Here is a 16,570-nt window from a genome sequence, read left to right on the forward strand (position 1 = left end):
GTGGCTTGCCTGGAGTTCCATTTCTATTCCAGAAAGCAGCAGTACTTTAGGAACATGCGAATTTATATTGTAGGTCACAGAATTTAGGTATAAATTCAAGTACCTGGGGATTACTCTGGATATGTAAAATATGCCTCAAAACTGTGTAATGTTAAAAGTGCATTTTCTTCTTCGAAGAAGAAGTCATATTTAAGATTTCCATGTGAATTGTAAGGGTCTGAGCAGTTTCTGCGGCATAAATGCAGGTTTCCATTCATGGTTTAATGGTGCCTGGGTTGTAACGGAAAAGGTGTTTGGGCAAAAATAGTAAGGGAAAAATGATTCATATTTGACTCCTGTCTACATTAGGCCTGTTCAGGGGGATGGAATTTAGAAATCACACAATAAATATGAGACCAGAATGCTTGATTGAGGACTTGCTTTCATTTCTTCACTATCCTGAGCACAGGGACATGTGTTTTAAAGCCTTTAAAGGCATTTGTGAGAGGATATATATATAGGCCATAAAAGGGATTACCTATCAAAAATAAGAATCAGTAAAGAATACAGCTGACTCGCAGGGGAAAAAAAACCCTTGCCAGTTTTAAATTGATCTCGGTTCTCTTTATTATTTTTTTAAATTTATTTACTTTTTTTTTCTTTTAATTGGAGTAAAATTGCTTTACAATGTTGTGTTAGTTTCTGCTGTACGGTGAAGTGAATCAGCTATATGTATACCTATATCCTTTCCCTCTTGGACCTCCCTCCCACTCCCCCCCATCCCACCCATCTAGGTCGTCACAGAGCACCGAGCTGAGCTCCCTGTGCTATACAGCAGGTTCCCATTAGCTATCTGTTTTACACATGGTAGTGTATTTATGCCAAATCTAACCTCCCAGTTCGTGCCACCCTCCCCTTCTCCCCGTGTCCACGTGTCTGTTCTCTACGTCTGCGTCTCTATTTCTGCCCTACAGATAGGTTCATCTGTACCATTTTTCTAGATTCCACATATATGGGTTAATATACAATATTTCTTTTTCTCTTTTTGGCTTACCTCACTCTGTATGACAGACTCTAGGTCCATCCACATCTCTACAAATGACCCAACTTCATTCCTTTTTATGGCTGGGTAATTGATCTCGGTTCTCTTTAAAAATGAACTTGGGGAGTTCCCTGGCGGTCCACCTCTTAAGCATCCAGTGGTTAGGACTTGCTGCTCTCACTGCCGTGGCCCTGGGCTCAGTCCGTGGTCGGGGAACTAAGATCCCGCAAGCCGCGCAGCACAGCCAAAAAAAAAAAAAGAACTTGGAAAAGATTTTTTTTTTTAAACAAACTGTAGTCGTGACCTTGCTTTGTTTCCATGTATTTAATTTCCCTGAAAAGATATTTCAGAAGACAGCCTTTCTGGAAATGGTTTTCCCTGTATTACCCAGAATTGGAGTGATGGCGCTTGCAGGAGTGGGGTTCCAACCTGCACTACGCATCAGGTGTTGGGCGTGGGTGTAGAAGGAACATCGTAACTGTACATCTGTATGTGGTCTGAGGCGGAAGGTCTGTTCCCTGCAGTAACCCTAACACACGAAGGGTCCGCCTTGCAGGTGGCTCGTTTCCCGGCCAGCAGCACGGTAGACAGGGCTTATTGTTTTAAAGGTAAAGCCATCCCACCTATTCCTTGGCAACTGTACTAGGAACCGCTGAAGGAATCCTTTTAGAGCTTTTGGCTCCCAGTACAGACAGACAGACAGACAGACAGACAGACACGTGCTTCTCTCAACCTGGCTGAGAGCATAACCCAAATGTCTACCTCCGGAGTATGGATCTAGAGGAAGAAACTGCACTTTCCAATATATGCCAATATCCTTCTAGATTCTTAGGTACCTCTGAGATGAGTATGCAGTCATTCACATTGTTGTGAAATTTAATTATTAAAAGAGCACTGTTCTTAAGCACAGTGTGCTTGCCTAGTACTCAGTACAGCCCAAACAACTTCTCCAGATGGGTTACATGAAGTCAACTTCATCCAGATTGTTTCTGCTATAGAAGTCATCCCTCACCATATGTCCTTAGGTGTTTTTCTTGTGAGCTCTGGAAAGTTACAGTACACTGTTTAATTCTGGCCACTGTACTATTTCTTTTATGCTCACAGTGGGCAGACCTTTTGAAATTTGCCCTTTGCCTCTCCTCCCTCTCATAATTCAGTTTTTTCCTTATTCTTTTTTCTGGTAGTGGATATTACCTGAGATTTTCCTGGAAAGAGTAGGGTTATCTAGGACTGGATCTCCAGCCTCCCTCAGCAACTTGAATGCCCGTGAAATGGCAGCTAACCTGGAGCTGGCCAACTCAAATGGAATCTTGATCTCCTTACATGTAAACTTCAGAAAACTCAAAAGGAGTGCTTTTAAAAACATGTCTGCTTGTAGTATGAGAATTATTAGTATATATTGCCAGGTAATACGGCTAACTTTAGTTGGGCTCAAATAGGCTTGCCTGTGGATCAGATATACATTGAAATGAAAAATTATGAGGACCCAGTGCATTTGCTCATTGTACATCTCTTTTATATTTATTCCTTACCTTTGACTTGGCTTGATCTACAGTAGAATGTTCCAGAAATTTCATTGGGTCTGACATCTGATTTGGCGCTAACTTATGAGTCTGCTTGGAGTGTTTCCTTGGGCTTCAGTTATATGCCTGCCATAAATTTAAAGTACACTAATTGGACAGAGGTGGACGCTTAAGCCCAGTTGGATTCCTAACCCTGTTCAGCTGCATCTGTCATTAGTTTTTTTCAGTGACATGATTTGGCACCATTTTCCAACACATTTTCAGGAAATCAGTTTTAAGTTAGAAAAGAACTTGCCTAATAAAGCTGCTGACATTCAGCTATTTTCTTTACCTTCTTGGGGAACTGGGCTTGAGTAAAATGCGTGCATTTAAACTATAACTTGTATATTCTTTTCTCTTCATGACTGGGGGTTATCCGATTGGTTTGGTACTTGAAGAAGGAGTCTTGCCCAGTCCTACAGCCAGGCTGACTAGTCCCGTGCTTATGTCTAGTTCAGGAAGAGCGTGGATTGGTGCAGGGCTGGCCGACGGCCCTTAACACGTGGACCGATGCCAGCTGACTGGCAGTATCTGCAGGAAGCACAGTGTTGAGAAGGATTCTGAAGTCTGGACCCAGCAGGAAGGATGCCAGCTTTGATTAGTGACATGTGCCCTGGGCACGGGACGGCGCAGTCTCAGAAGCACTCTTGCCATTCCTGTTTTAGTGAGGATCATCCCATCCGTGCCTGATGCAAGCCTCTAAGAGCTCCAAGGCCAATTAGCATCCTCCAGACCAGGCTGCACTGCCTGAAAGCAGAGGGTGTCAAACAAGCATCAAAACTCCTAGAGGGCTTGTCAAAACCCAGGTTGCCCAACCCCAGTCCGCAGAGTGTGGCATTCAGCAGGTCTGGGGTGGGGCCTGAGGCTTGCATTTGTAACAAGCTCCCAGGTGATGCTGAGGCTGCCAGTCAGGGACCCCACTTTGAGAACCGCTGCCTTAGAGGCTAGAGGGCTATGTGCACCTGCCACTTAGCTGGCCTCACAGCTCTCTGTCGCCTCAGAGAAGTCTTTGGGTTTTGGTTTTGGGCCCACGTGCCAATATCTGTCCTCCACGGCGGTGGGTTCTGGTCAGGTCTGGAGTTCCTTGTTTCTGCCCGGAAACAGCCCTCATCCTTAGCCACATATAAACTTAAAGGGCTTAAAACATTCTACTCCTCCTATGAAAGGGTGCTCTGAAAACACGTCACATCTCTTTCACTTACTCTGCATTCAGCACCACCTCAGGGCACCAGTCTGTCTGCCAAGCGGGCACGCGGACATTTAGGCACACGGGGAGTGACGAGAGCCATAGTTTTACACCTTGAGGATGGTCGTGCTGACACAGTGCAGCTGGCCAGTTTGCATCCACGCAGATTACCCCACACCACGCCCACTCTCACCAGGGCTGACTCCCATTCTTTCACATGCTTGCTGGCGTGTTTATTCTCCGTTTCATGCATTTAGCTTTTGTTGAGTATCTGCTCTCTGCCAGGCGTTTTGAATTTCATGCGTGGTCAAGGCCTCTGGCACTATACAGAATCCAGTGATGGGCGCATTTCTCTCCTGGGGTTTTCTCAAGGCGGGCTCAGGAGTTAGGCACGGCAGAGAAGGCAGGAGGCCAGAAGCATCTCTCATGTGTCCAGCACGGTGTTTAGCTACTGCAGAGGGAGGGGGCACAGAGAGAAATGAGCCGGCTCCATCCCGCTCCAGAACAGTACACAGAGGAGACGGCACCGTGCACGTGGGCGAGTTGGGGTCTGCCAGCCTTTTGGTCAGTTCTTTGAAACAAACATGATACGGTTACTGTCATCCTGAATCTCATAGGCTGGGGCGTATGTCGCAGAGGACTTACACATCATTTTTGTTACACCTCACTTCCAGATCCTTTATTTTTGTCGCGTGAGGTTTTACTCAGTGCAATCATTCCAGTATTTATCGGACTGAGTTTCTAGAATCCGTGTGATGGTGCCGAGGATGTGTGAAGACGATGTTTTTTTCATCAAGTTCATGGATTTTTCTGTGTCCCTCTCACGCAGGGTCTCAAATATCCAGCAGCAGCTGGCCCAGTTTGAGAGCGAGTCCTGGCCGGGCATGGCCGAGGCCGACAGGGACCGGCTGCAGCTCATCAAGGAGAAGGAGGCCCTGCTTCAGGAGCTGCAGCTCGTCATTCAGCAGAGGAGGCCGGCGGAGGACGTGGCGCGGCTGGAGGAGGAGCGGCGGCGCCTGGAGGAGGAGATCCAGCGCTCCCGCGCCACCTCCGTGCAGGGCGCCACGGAAAGGTGGGCTGGCCGGGCGGGCAGGCGGGGCCGGCTTCCAGCGGAGGAGCAGCTGGCAGAGCCGAAGCCTTGTTACTCAGGCAGCCACGGCCCGGCGGAAGGTGGAGGGAGCCGGTGCCTGCCGTCCGCAGGGGGTGCCCAGGGCGCCTGCCGTCCGCAGGGGGTGCCCAGGGCTCGGAGGCTCCCGGTCCCTATTACGAGTGGGAGGTGGTCGAGAACCGGATGGAGTAGGGAAGACCCGGGAACCCACCACTTAGACCCCGCCCACTCCCGCTGCAGGTGCCGGGTGCACCCGCCCCCTGTGTTTTCAGGACAGCGCCCGGGACAGGTGTCGGGTCTCCAGCCAGCAGGGGCCCGGAGGCAGGTGGTGGTCGGCTCCGTGACCACAGAGGAACCTCGTTCCTGACGTCAGCAGCATCTCCGTTCCCGCAGTCTACCTCTTACTTTTATCTCCGACTTTGATTTCTCGCCGGCAAAGCCTGCCCTTTTGGCAGCAGGAAGTCTCCGCTCTCTTGCGTGTCTGTTTCTGAACGTGCGTCTCTTCAGTTGGTCTTGGGGCTCTTTCCCAGCGTGGGACACATGAAGCCAGCACAGTTCCTTTGTCCTCTGTTGCTCGCCCTTTCACTGTGTGCCCTGTCTCCTGGTTTGCGTTTGCTGTGTGTGATCACAGATTGTTGTGTGATCACGGATTGTGTGGAAGGCTGGGTCTGCTTGCCACGTTGCACAGCTGTCAGAAGTTTGGGGATATTTGCTGAGCTTTGGAAGGCCCACCGCCCATTTGATAACATACTGGCTCCTTAAAATTCACTGTATTACGAGGATCATAAGCTGTATCTCTGTGAGCATTCCCCACGTAGAGTTTAATAGTCACCTGAATTATTTGGTCAGTACAGATGCCCTTATAACGATTATTTCATCGAATGTTAGGACTGTCCTCTGTTTTTGCTGGGGGTTGTCTCTGCTTGGATATTCATTGTTAATTGACAGACAGGTCTGTGTTGTGTCCTTAGGGGCTAATGTCAGTGCTGGAGGGAAGCAATGGTGATTGGAGAGTCCAGTGCATAGGAATGGGCGGAGAGCACGTTAGTTTGCCTGACGTGGTGGAGTGCCCTGTCACCTTGCTCAAAATAAACCCAGAGTTTATCGCTTCTGACTCTGCAACGGGACTGTGAAATGGAAGTTTCATCTGTGCTCTTGTGCTTTTGTATCGTTTCAGCTTAACATCACCTTCCGTTCTCCCCATGCTGTTTTCTTGTGTATGTTTCGGGTCAGAGGGCCTGAGAGTTCTGGTTGGTTTTCTCTTAAGGGGCGTGGATTCGGTCCCACGAACACCGCATGTCCACCACATGTACCAGGCCCCCACACCCATGTACCCTTGAGTGTTTCTGCCCTCGCCACGTGGAAATCCAGAGTGCAGGAGTGCTGTGGTCCCAGGGCACAAATCCATGGAACCCCATGGAGCTGGTTTTACCCTGATGCCTGGGTTCAGGGCCTGGGTCACCCAAGCTCGTTCACCTGACAGGGCCTCTTGTGGAACCAGCCTGGGAGCTGCATCCTGGGGCGCAGGGCCCTCAACTGGGACTGAATTGGCCCCAGGTGTCTCCTGAATCTGGCACTACATGGCCTTGGGCAAGGAGGGCCGTGCACAGGTGCTAATAAGCACCTTTCTGGCCGGGTGATGGGGCCAAGTGCCCCACGAGTGTTCCCTCGGCGGGGACGTTCTGGGCCTAGCGGATGCGGGCCCGTTTCTTCCTGCCGCTTGGGGCCCAGAGGCGGGGGGGGGGGGCTTTCCCTGGGAACAGGCTGAGGGCGTTAGAAGAGACCCGGTCTGGGAGGAGGGAGCCAGGCAGAAAGGTATGGAGGTACGCATCTCAGGGCTGACGTGTGCCAGCTGTTTGGCCAGGCCCAGTCTTTGCCCGTCTTGGTTTCAGTGGCATCATTGTCAGATGGAAAGCTTGAGCCAGGTTAGTGAGTGTTACTGGGGATTGGGGGGATGCAAGTTTTTCCCTCTTTCAAAGGAAAGAGCAATTGTTTTCTAGGGTGCCTACTTGGCCATGTGTTAAACTGCCATCATTTTGATTTGTAAACGAGAACTGCTTTGTTCTAGAAGCAAACATACTCATCTGTACATTCACTTAATAACTATTTATCGAGTGCCTATCCATGTCGGGCTCTATTCGAGGCAGTGGGCTTAGCGCTGTGGGAAAAAATTTCATTTTAGAAAATAAAGTTGAAAAAAGTAGGAAGAAAACTACCTCCAACACTGTGGCGGTTGCTTTTTTATTTTATTTGTGTGTGTGTGTGTGTGTGTGTGTTTTTTCACACACACACACACTGTATTCTATTTTTACAAGAGATAAATAGACTGACACCAAGCATTGTACGTGGATGACCACAACAAAAGCAACAATGATTGCAATTACCAAACACGAAACACACTCATACTATGTCATAATATTGACATTCAGTCCAGTAATCCTCCACTGTAACAGCTCCTTTACTTTGCAGTGAAAATTGATTTCTATATTCTTTGCCTCTGAGTCCTTGTGGGATTTTTTTTTTTTTTTTAACTCAGACAGAAAGTCACAAAAATTATACTCATCCTCATCAGTTCACTCAGTCCCATGTAATTTTTTCATCTTGATCTTTTGTTAGCACTTTTATGAGTTCATCAGTTTTTCATTAGAGTTCTGAAAAATGCTTATTCATTCAGTTCAGCAGTACAGTCAGTTACCAGAAACCTGTACTTGTCAGAGTCTTTTCCATGAATTTCTTGAAGACGAAAGCCTTTTATAGGAACATATTTGCAAAAGCATCAGAGTACACCCAGAACTGTCTGTAAATGACAAAAGACTTAAAAATGACCACTGTTAAAGATTTGATGAAAGTTCATAATAATGCAGTTGACAAGAAAATTAGTTATTTTTGAGATACACATTTTAAATAACTAGGATTATCACTTATAACATTATACCAGAACATATAAGATTTTTAGAAATTTCTTATAATGTCTGAAACATTTATATTAACATATTTCCATACATATTTCCATACAAATACAAATATAAGATTTTTAGGAATTTCATGTAATGTCTGAAACATTTATATTAACATATTTCCATACAAATAACCCAATGAAAGTTTAGTATTAGTTGTTTTGTTTGTTTGTTTTTTTATACTGCAGGTTCTTATTAGGCATCAATTTTATACACATCAGTGTATACATGTCAATCCCAATCGCCCAATTCAGCACACCACCATCCCCACCCCACCGCAGTTTTCCCCCCTTGGTGTCCATATGTCCACTCTCTACATCTGTGTCTCAACTTCTGCCCTGCAAACCGGCTCATCTGTACCATTTTTCTAGGTTCCACATACATGCATTAATATACGATATTTGTTTTTCTGACTTACTTCACTCTGTATGACAGTCTCTAGATCCATCCACGTCTCAACAAATGACTCAATTTCGTTCCTTTTTATGGCTGAGTAATATTCCATTGTATGTATGTACCACATCTTCTTTATCCATTCGTCTGTTGATGGGCATTTAGGTTGCTTCCATGACCTGGCTATTGTAAATAGTGCTGCAATGAACATTCGGGTGCATGTGTCTTTTTGAATTACGGTTTTCTCTGGGTATATGCCCAGTAGTGGGATTGCTGGGTCATATGGTAATTCTATTTTTAGTTTTTTAGGGAACCTCCATATTGTTCTCCATAGTGGCTGTATCAATTTACATTCCCACCAACAGTGCAAGAGGGTTCCCTTTTCTCCACACCCTCTCCAGCATTTGTTGTTTGTAGATTTTCTGATGATGCCCATTCTAACAGGAGTGAGGTGATACCTCATTGTAGTTTTGATTTGCATTTCTCTAATAATTAGTGATGTTGAGCATCTTTTGATGTGCTTCGTGGCCGTCTGTATGTCTTCTTTGGAGAAATGTCTATTTAGGTCTTCTGCCCATTTTTGGATTGGGGTGTTTGTTTCTTTAATATTGAGCTGAATGAGCTGTTTATATATTTTGGAGATTAATCCTTTGTCCGTTGATTCGTTTGCAAATATTTTCTCCCATTCTGAGGGTTGTCTTTTCGTCTTGTTTATGGTTTCCTTTGCTGTGCAAAAGCTTTGAAGTTTCATTAGGTCCCATTTGTTTATTTTTGTTTTTATTTCCATTACTCTAGGAGGTGGATCAAAAAAGATCTTGCTGTGATTTATGTCAGAGAGTGTTCTTCCTATGTTTTCCTCTAAGAGTTTTATAGTGTCCAGTCTTATATTTAGGTCTCTAATCCATTTTGAGTTTATTTTTGTGTATGGTGTTAGGGAGTATTCTAATTTCATTCTTTTACATGTAGCTGTCCAGTTTTCCCAGCACCACTTATTGAAGAGACTGTCTTTTCTCCATTGTATATCCTTGCCTCCTTTGTCATAGATTAGTTGACCATAGGTGCGTGGGTTAATCTCTGGGCTTTCTATCTTGTTCCATTGATCTATGTTTCTGTTTTTGTGCCAGTACCATATTGTCTTGATTACTGTAGCTTTGTAGTATAGTCTGAAGTCAGGGAGTCTGATTCCTCCAGCTCCATTTTTTTGCCTCAAGACTGCTTTGGCTATTCGGGGTCTTTTGTGTCTCCATACAAATTTTAAGATGATTTGTTCTAGCTCCGTAAAAAATGCCATTGGTAATTTGATAGGGATTGCATTGAATCTGTAGATTGCTTTGGGTAGTATAGTCATTTTCACAATGTTGATTCTTCCAAGCCAAGAACGTGGTATATCTCTCCATCTGTTGGTATCATCTTTAATTTCTTTCATCAGTGTCTTATAGTTTTCTGCATACAGGTCTTTTGTCTCCCTAGGTAGGTTTATTCCTAGGTATTTTATTCTTTTTGTTGCAATGGTAAATGGGAGTGTTTCCATACTTTCTCTTTCAGATTTTTCATCATTAGTGTATAGGAATGCAAGAGATTTCTGTGCATGAATTTTGTATCCTGCAACGTTACCATATTCATTAATTAGCTCTAGCAGTTTTCTGGTGGCAGTTTTAGGATTCCCTATGTATAGTATCATGTCATCCGCAAAGAGTGACAGTTTTACTTCTTCTTTTCCAATTCGTATTCCTTTTATTTCTTTTTCTTCTCTGATTGCCGTGGCTAGGACTTCCAGAACTATGTTGAATAATAGTGGTGAGAGTGGACATCCTTGTCTCGTTCCTGATCTTAGAGGAAATGCTTTCAGTTTTTCACCATTGAGAATGATGTTGGCTGTGGGTTTGTCATATATGGCCTTTATTATGTTGAGGTAGGTTCCCTCTATGCCCACTTTCTGGAGAGTTTTTATCAGAAATGGGTGTTGAATTTTGTCAAAAGCTTTTTCTGCATCTATTGAGATGATCATATGGTTTTTATTCTTCAGTTTGTTAATAAGGTGTATCACATTGATTGATTTGCGTATATTGAAGAATCCTTGCATCCCTGGGATAAATCCCACTTGATCGTGGTGTATGATCCTTTTAATGTGTTGTTGGATTCTGTTTGCTAGTATTTTGTTGAGGATTTTTGCATCTATATTCATCAGTGATATTGGTCTGTAATTTTCCTTTTTTGTAGTGTCTTTGTCTGGTTTTGGTATCAGGGTGATGGTGGCCTCATAGAATGAGTTTGGGAGTGTTGCTTCCTCTGCAATTTTTTGGAAGAGTTTGAGAAGGATAGGTGTTAGCTCTCCTCTAAATGTTTGATAGAATTCACCTGTGAAGCCATCTGGTCCTGGACTTTTGTTTGTTGGAAGATTTTTAATCACAGTTTCAATTTCATTACTTGTGATTGGTCTGTTCATATTTTCTGTTTCTTCCTGGTTCAGTCTTGGAAGGTTATACCTTTCTAAAAATTTGTCCATTTCTTCCAGGTTGTCCATTTTATTGGCATAAAGTTGCTTGTAGTAGTCTCTTAGAATGCTTTGTATTTCTGCGGTGTCTGTTGTAACTTCTCCTTTTTCATTTCTGATTTTATTGATTTGAGTCCTCTCCCTCTTTTTCTTGATGAGTCTGGCTAATGGCTTATCAATTTTGTTTATCTTCTCAAAGAACCAACTTTTAGTTTTATTGATCTTTGCTATTGTTTTCTTTGTTTCTATTTCATTTATTTCTGCTCTGATCTTTATGATTTCTTTCCTTCTGCTAACTTTGGGTTTTGTTTGTTCTTCTTTCTCTAGTTTCTTTAGGTGTAAGGTTAGATTGTTTACTTGAGATTTTTCTTGTTTCTTTAGGTAGGCTTGTATAGCTATAAACTTCCCTCTTAGAACTGCTTTCGCTGCATCCCATAGGTTTTGGGTCGTCGTGTTTTCGTTGTCATTTGTCTCTAGGTATTTTTTGATTTCCTCTTTGATTTCTTCAGTGATCTCGTGGTTATCTAGTAACGTATTGTTTAGCCTCCATGTGTTTGTCTTTTTTACGTTTTTTTTCCCTGTAATTCATTTCTAATCTCATAGCGTTGTGGTCAGAAAAGATGCTTGATATGATTTCAATTTTCTTAAATTTACTGAGGCTTGATTTGTGACCCAAGATGTGATCTATCCTGGAGAATGTTCCGTGCGCACTTGAGAAGAAAGTGTAATCTGCTGTTTTGGAATGGAATGTCCTATAAATATCCATTAAATCTATCTGGTCTATTGTGTCATTTAAAGCTTCTGTTTCCTTATTTATTTTCATTTTGGATGATCTGTCCATTGGTGTAAGTGAGGTGTTAAAGTCCCCCACTATGATTGTGTTACTGTCAATTTCCTCTTTTATAGCTGTTAGCAGTTGCCTTATGTATTGAGGTGCTCCTATGTTGGGTGCATATATATTTATAATTGTTATATCTTCTTCTTGGATTGATCCCTTGATCATTATGTAGTGTCCTTCCTTGTCTCTTGTAACATTCTTTATTTTAAAGTCTATTTTATCTGATATGAGTATAGCGACTCCAGCTTTCTTTTGATTTCCATTTGCATGGAATATCTTTTTCCATCCCCTCACTTTCAGTCTGTATGTGTCCCTAGGTCTAAAGTGGGTCTCTTGTAGACAGCATACATATGGGTCTTGTTTTTGTATCCATTCAGCCAGTCTATGTCTTTTGGTTGGGGCATTTAATCCATTCACGTTTAAGGTAATTATCGATATGTATGTTCCTATGACCATTTTCTTAATTGTTTTGGGTTTGTTTTTGTAGGTCCTTTTCTTCTGTTGTGTTTCCCACTTCGAGAAGTTCCTTTAGCATTTGCTGTGGAGCTGGTTTGGTGGTGCTGAATTCTCGTAGCTTTTGCTTGTCTGTAAAGCTTTTGATTTCTCCATCAAATCTAAATGAGATCCTTGCCGGGTAGAGTAATCTTGGTTGTAGGTTCTTCCCTTTCATCACTTGAAGTATATCATGCCACTCCCTTCTGGCTTGCAGAGTTTCTGCTGAGAAATCAGCTGTTAACCTTATGGGAGTTCCCTCGTATGTTATTTGTCATTTTTCCCTTGCTGCTTTCAATAATTTTTCTTTGTCTTTAATTTTTGCCACTTTGATTACTATGTGTCTCGGCGTGTTTCTCCTTGGGTTTATCCTGTATGGGACTCTCTGCGCTTCCTGGACTTGGGTGGCTATTTCCTTTCCCATGTTAGGGAAGTTTTCGACTATAATCTCTTCAAATATTTTCTCTGGTCCTTTCTCTCTCTCTTCACCTTCTGGGACCCCTATAATGCGAATGTTGTTGCGTTTAATGTTGTCCCAGAGGTCTCTTAGGCTGTCTTCATTTCTTTTCATTCTTTTTTCTTTAGTCTGTTCCGCAGCAGTGAATTCCACCATTCTGTCTTCCAGGTCACTTATCCGTTCTTCTGCCTCAGTTATTCTGCTATTGATTCCTTCTAGTGTAGTTTTCATTTCAGTTATTGTATTGTTCATCTCTGTTCGTTTGTTTTTTAATTCTTCTAGGTCTTTGTTAATCAATCTTTGCCTCCATTCTTATTCCGAGGTCCTGGATCATCTTCACTATCATTATTCTGAATTCTTTTTCTGGAAGGTTGCCTATCTCCACTTCATTTAGTTGTTTTTCTGGGGTTTTTTTTCTTGTTCCTTCATCTGGTACATAGCCCTCTGCCTTTTCATCTTGTCTATCTTTCTGTAACTGTGGGTTTTGGTCCACAGGCTGCAGGATTGTAGTTTTTCTTGCTTCTGCTGTCTGCCCTCTGGTGGTTGAGGCTATCTAAGAGGCTTGATGGGAGGCTCTGGTGGTGGGTAGAGCTGACTGTTGCTGTGGTGGTCAGAGCTCAGTAAAACTTTAATCCACTTGACTGTTGATGGGCGGGGCTGGGTTCCCTCCCTGTTGGTTGTTTGGCCTGAGGCGACCCAACACTGGAGCCTACCCGGGCTCTTTGGTGGGGCTAATGGCAGACTCTGGGAGGGCTCACGCCAAGGAGCACTTCCCAGAACCTCCGCTGCCAGAGTCCTTGTCCCCACAGTGAAACAGAGCCACCCCCCGCCTCTGCAGGAGACCCCCCAACACCAGCAGGTAGGTCTGGTTCAGTCTCCCCCAGGGTCACCGCTCCTTCCCCTGGGTCCCGATGCGCACACTCCTTTGTGTGTGCCCTCCCAGAGTGGGGTCTCTGTTTCCCCCAGTCCTGTCGAAGTCCTGCAATCAATTCCCACTAGGCTTCAAAGTCTGATTCTCTAGGAATTCCTCCTCCCATTGCCGGACCCCCAAGTTGGGAAGCCTGACGTGGGGCTCAGAACCTTCACTCCAGTGGGTGGACTTCTGTGGTATAAGTGTTCGCCAGTCTGTGAGTCACCCACCCAGCAGTTATGGGATTAGATTTTACTCTGATTGTGCCCCTCCTACCGTCTCACTGTGGCTTCTCCTCTGTCCTTGGACGCGGGGTAGCCTCCTTGGTGAAGTCCAGGGTCTTCCTGTCAATGATTGTCCAGCAGCCAGTTGTGATTCTGGTGCTCTCGCAAGAGGGAGTGAGAGCACGTCCTTCTACTCCGCCATCTTGGTTAATCCTCTCTCAGCTGCTCTTATTTGTGTTTCACCTTTTAATTCTGTAGATTTTGGAATTGCATGTAGTTTTGCCTGGAAGGGGGCTTAGAATGAGGGAATCTGATTTGTTCCAAGGAACTCCAGTAGATTACTGCATGCTGTGCATTTGTATCCATATTCTAGTCTAGTCTCCCATCCATCTGTTCATCCACCCACACCCCTCCTCCCACACACCTCAGCCACCATCCGTGTGCCCGTCTGCCTGTCTGCTGTCTGTCCGTCCAATCCACCTGTTCACCTGTCCGTCTGCCTGTCCTTCCTCCCACCCCTGCATCCGTCAGTCCATCCAGCCACGCACCCATTGACTTATCCATCCATCTTTCCACCCATCCATCCACGCATGCGTCCATCCATCCACGCATCCATCCACCCACCCATCCATTCATCCGCCTATCCACCCATGTGCTGAACTTCTACAGTGTATCAGGCACTGTTCAGGCGGCCAGTGGTACATTTTTAAGCAAGACAAAAACAGTCTGTTATCTTGGTGTTTATGACCTTGGATGTGCTTTTTTAGAATTTAGTCATTGACACCTCAATCAGTTTGGGGGAATTTACAGTTGAATTTCTTATTAGGAAAATATACTTGGCATCTTTGAAATCCACCAGTGGACTGTTTTTGTACCTACAGGATTCTACTTCAGGAAAAAAGAAACTGTCTCCTGATGCAGCTGGAAGAAGCCACCCGCCTAACGTCCTATCTCCAGTCCCAGTTACAAAGGTGGGTAACTTATTATCATCTTATAACGACGTGGCCGTGAACTTCACAGTTCCCTTTAGCTTGGCTTTCTCTCCCAGAACTTAGAACCTGCAGTGGTTGTAAACACTGGACAGGAAAGTGTGGATACACGATATTTTTAAGAGGAGCTGCTCATATATGATCCAAGGAATATGAGAAGCAAGTGTGACTTCAGAGTAATGAATCATTTATCGAAGGATTTTGTAACTCACAGCATCAGGAGTGTATATATCCATCTACATAGATGCACACATACCCTTTTAATTATTTTTTAAAGGCCTGAATATCTTTAAGATCAGATTTGGATGCTCAGTAAGAGCTCCAGTTTTCAAGCACTTACCGTATCGTGAAGTGTAGTGTTAAGGGCTTTCTGTGTATTATTTTCTCAGTTCTCCTCCTCACAGTGCCTTGAGGCAGGAACCGCTGTCATCCCAGCGCCGGGTGAGAAGGTGGGAGGCTGGGAAAGGGCAAAGCCCGTGACCAAATCAAATGCATTCAGCTAGTCTTGAGTTTGAGCTGGAACTTGAACTCGAGCAAGAGCCCTTGACGTTAACTCCTGCTCTCTACTGACAATCAAAGAAACAAAGGAAATATTCACGAAGGGGCGGGGGTGGAGGGGTGTCTTAAAACGCTCCGAGGTGTTGAAGAGGCGCCGGGTGAACGGGGCCCGAGGCGGTTTTGCTCCTCGTGGAGTAGACCGGAGGCTCGGCTCGCAGTGGGGACGAGCAGGCTCCAGCCGCGGGCTCCAGGCTGCTCTTCTCGTTTCAGCCTGTCCGCCAGCACCCTGACCGTCTCCTCGGGGAGCAGTCGCGGCTCCCTGGCCTCCAGCCGCGGCTCCCTGGCCTCCAGCCGGGGCTCCCTGAGCTCCGTCAGCTTCACCGACATCTACGGCCTCCCGCAGTACGAGAAGCCCGACGCCGAGGGCGGCCCGCTCCTGCGCTTCGACCTCGTCTCCTTCGACTCCCTGGGCCGGGACGCCCCCTTGGCGGACGCCCCGGGCCCCGCGGGCCTGCACAAACAGAGGCGCTCCCTGGACACGCCGCAGTCCCTGGCGTCCCTGTCCTCGCGCTCCTCCCTGTCCTCGCTGTCCCCGCCCAGCTCGCCCTTGGACACGCCCTTCCTCCCGGCCTCGCGAGACTCGCCCCTGGCCCAGCTCGGGGACGCCTTCGAGGTGGCGGGCCTGGGCGCCCTGGACAGGCTGCGCGCCCAGGCCTCCGCCTTGGGGGACGAAGACCCGCCGGGCGCGGCATCCCTGCCGCCGCACGGGTGCCCCGGGGACGGGGAAGGACCTCGCGAGCGAGGACCCCAAGCGGCTGCCGCTCCCATGGCTGCACGTATGTCCTGATGGGTCCGGTGGGTGCCCCGGGGCCGGGGAGGAAAGGTCTCGAGTTCAGGGAGGAAGCCGCGTGCATCCGCACGGAAGCCGGCTGGCTCTGCTGTGGCCTAGTGAGCCCTCAGCTTAGGACCCGCCAGGGCAAGAGGAGGCCCGCACGCCCGCTCGCTCGCTCGTTCTGCGTGCTTTTGCCCTGGGTCCTTGAAATGTCATGGAAACTGGCAGAGTAGTCTTTCCCAGGCATTTGACTTGTTCTCAGAATATACTTAATTGTCGAAAATGAGACAGTTCCTCCACATTCGGAGGCTGCTAAAGAAGTACTCGGGCCTTCGTGAACTCTCCAGGGCGTGTGCCCAGATGCAGCGTTCTGTGTGTGCCCGCCTCAGACCAGCCCTGGGACTGCTGTCTGGCTGTGGCCCGGCAGAAATCTCTACTTCCGTTGGCCCTGTGACTTCATCTCTTCATCCTTTGTCCTTGTACTTTTTTTTTTTTTTTTGGCTGCGTTGAGCCTTCGTTGCTGCGCGCGGGTTTTCTCTAGCTGCAGGGAGCGGGCGCTACTCTTCATTGCGGTGCGCGGGCTTCTCATTGCGGTGGTTTCTCTTGTTG

The 16,570-nt window shown here is 46.1% G+C and overlaps 1 protein-coding gene across 4 annotated transcripts in view; it reads left to right on the forward strand.

Annotated features, from left to right (window-relative positions):
• Positions 1-16,570, forward strand: part of WWC3 (WWC family member 3) — a 129,046-nt gene that overhangs the window by 85,796 nt on the left and 26,680 nt on the right. For all 4 annotated transcript variants that reach the window (XM_068534192.1, XM_068534194.1, XM_068534193.1 and 1 more), the window contains 3 exons: positions 4,599-4,841; positions 14,524-14,613; positions 15,400-15,965. In XM_068534192.1, coding sequence (XP_068390293.1) covers positions 4,599-4,841; positions 14,524-14,613; positions 15,400-15,965 — 899 coding nt within the window. The remainder of the gene's footprint in view (positions 1-4,598; positions 4,842-14,523; positions 14,614-15,399; positions 15,966-16,570) is intronic.

Source organism: Eschrichtius robustus, chromosome X (assembly GCF_028021215.1).
Source record: "Eschrichtius robustus isolate mEscRob2 chromosome X, mEscRob2.pri, whole genome shotgun sequence".
NCBI lineage: Eukaryota > Metazoa > Chordata > Mammalia > Artiodactyla > Eschrichtiidae > Eschrichtius > Eschrichtius robustus.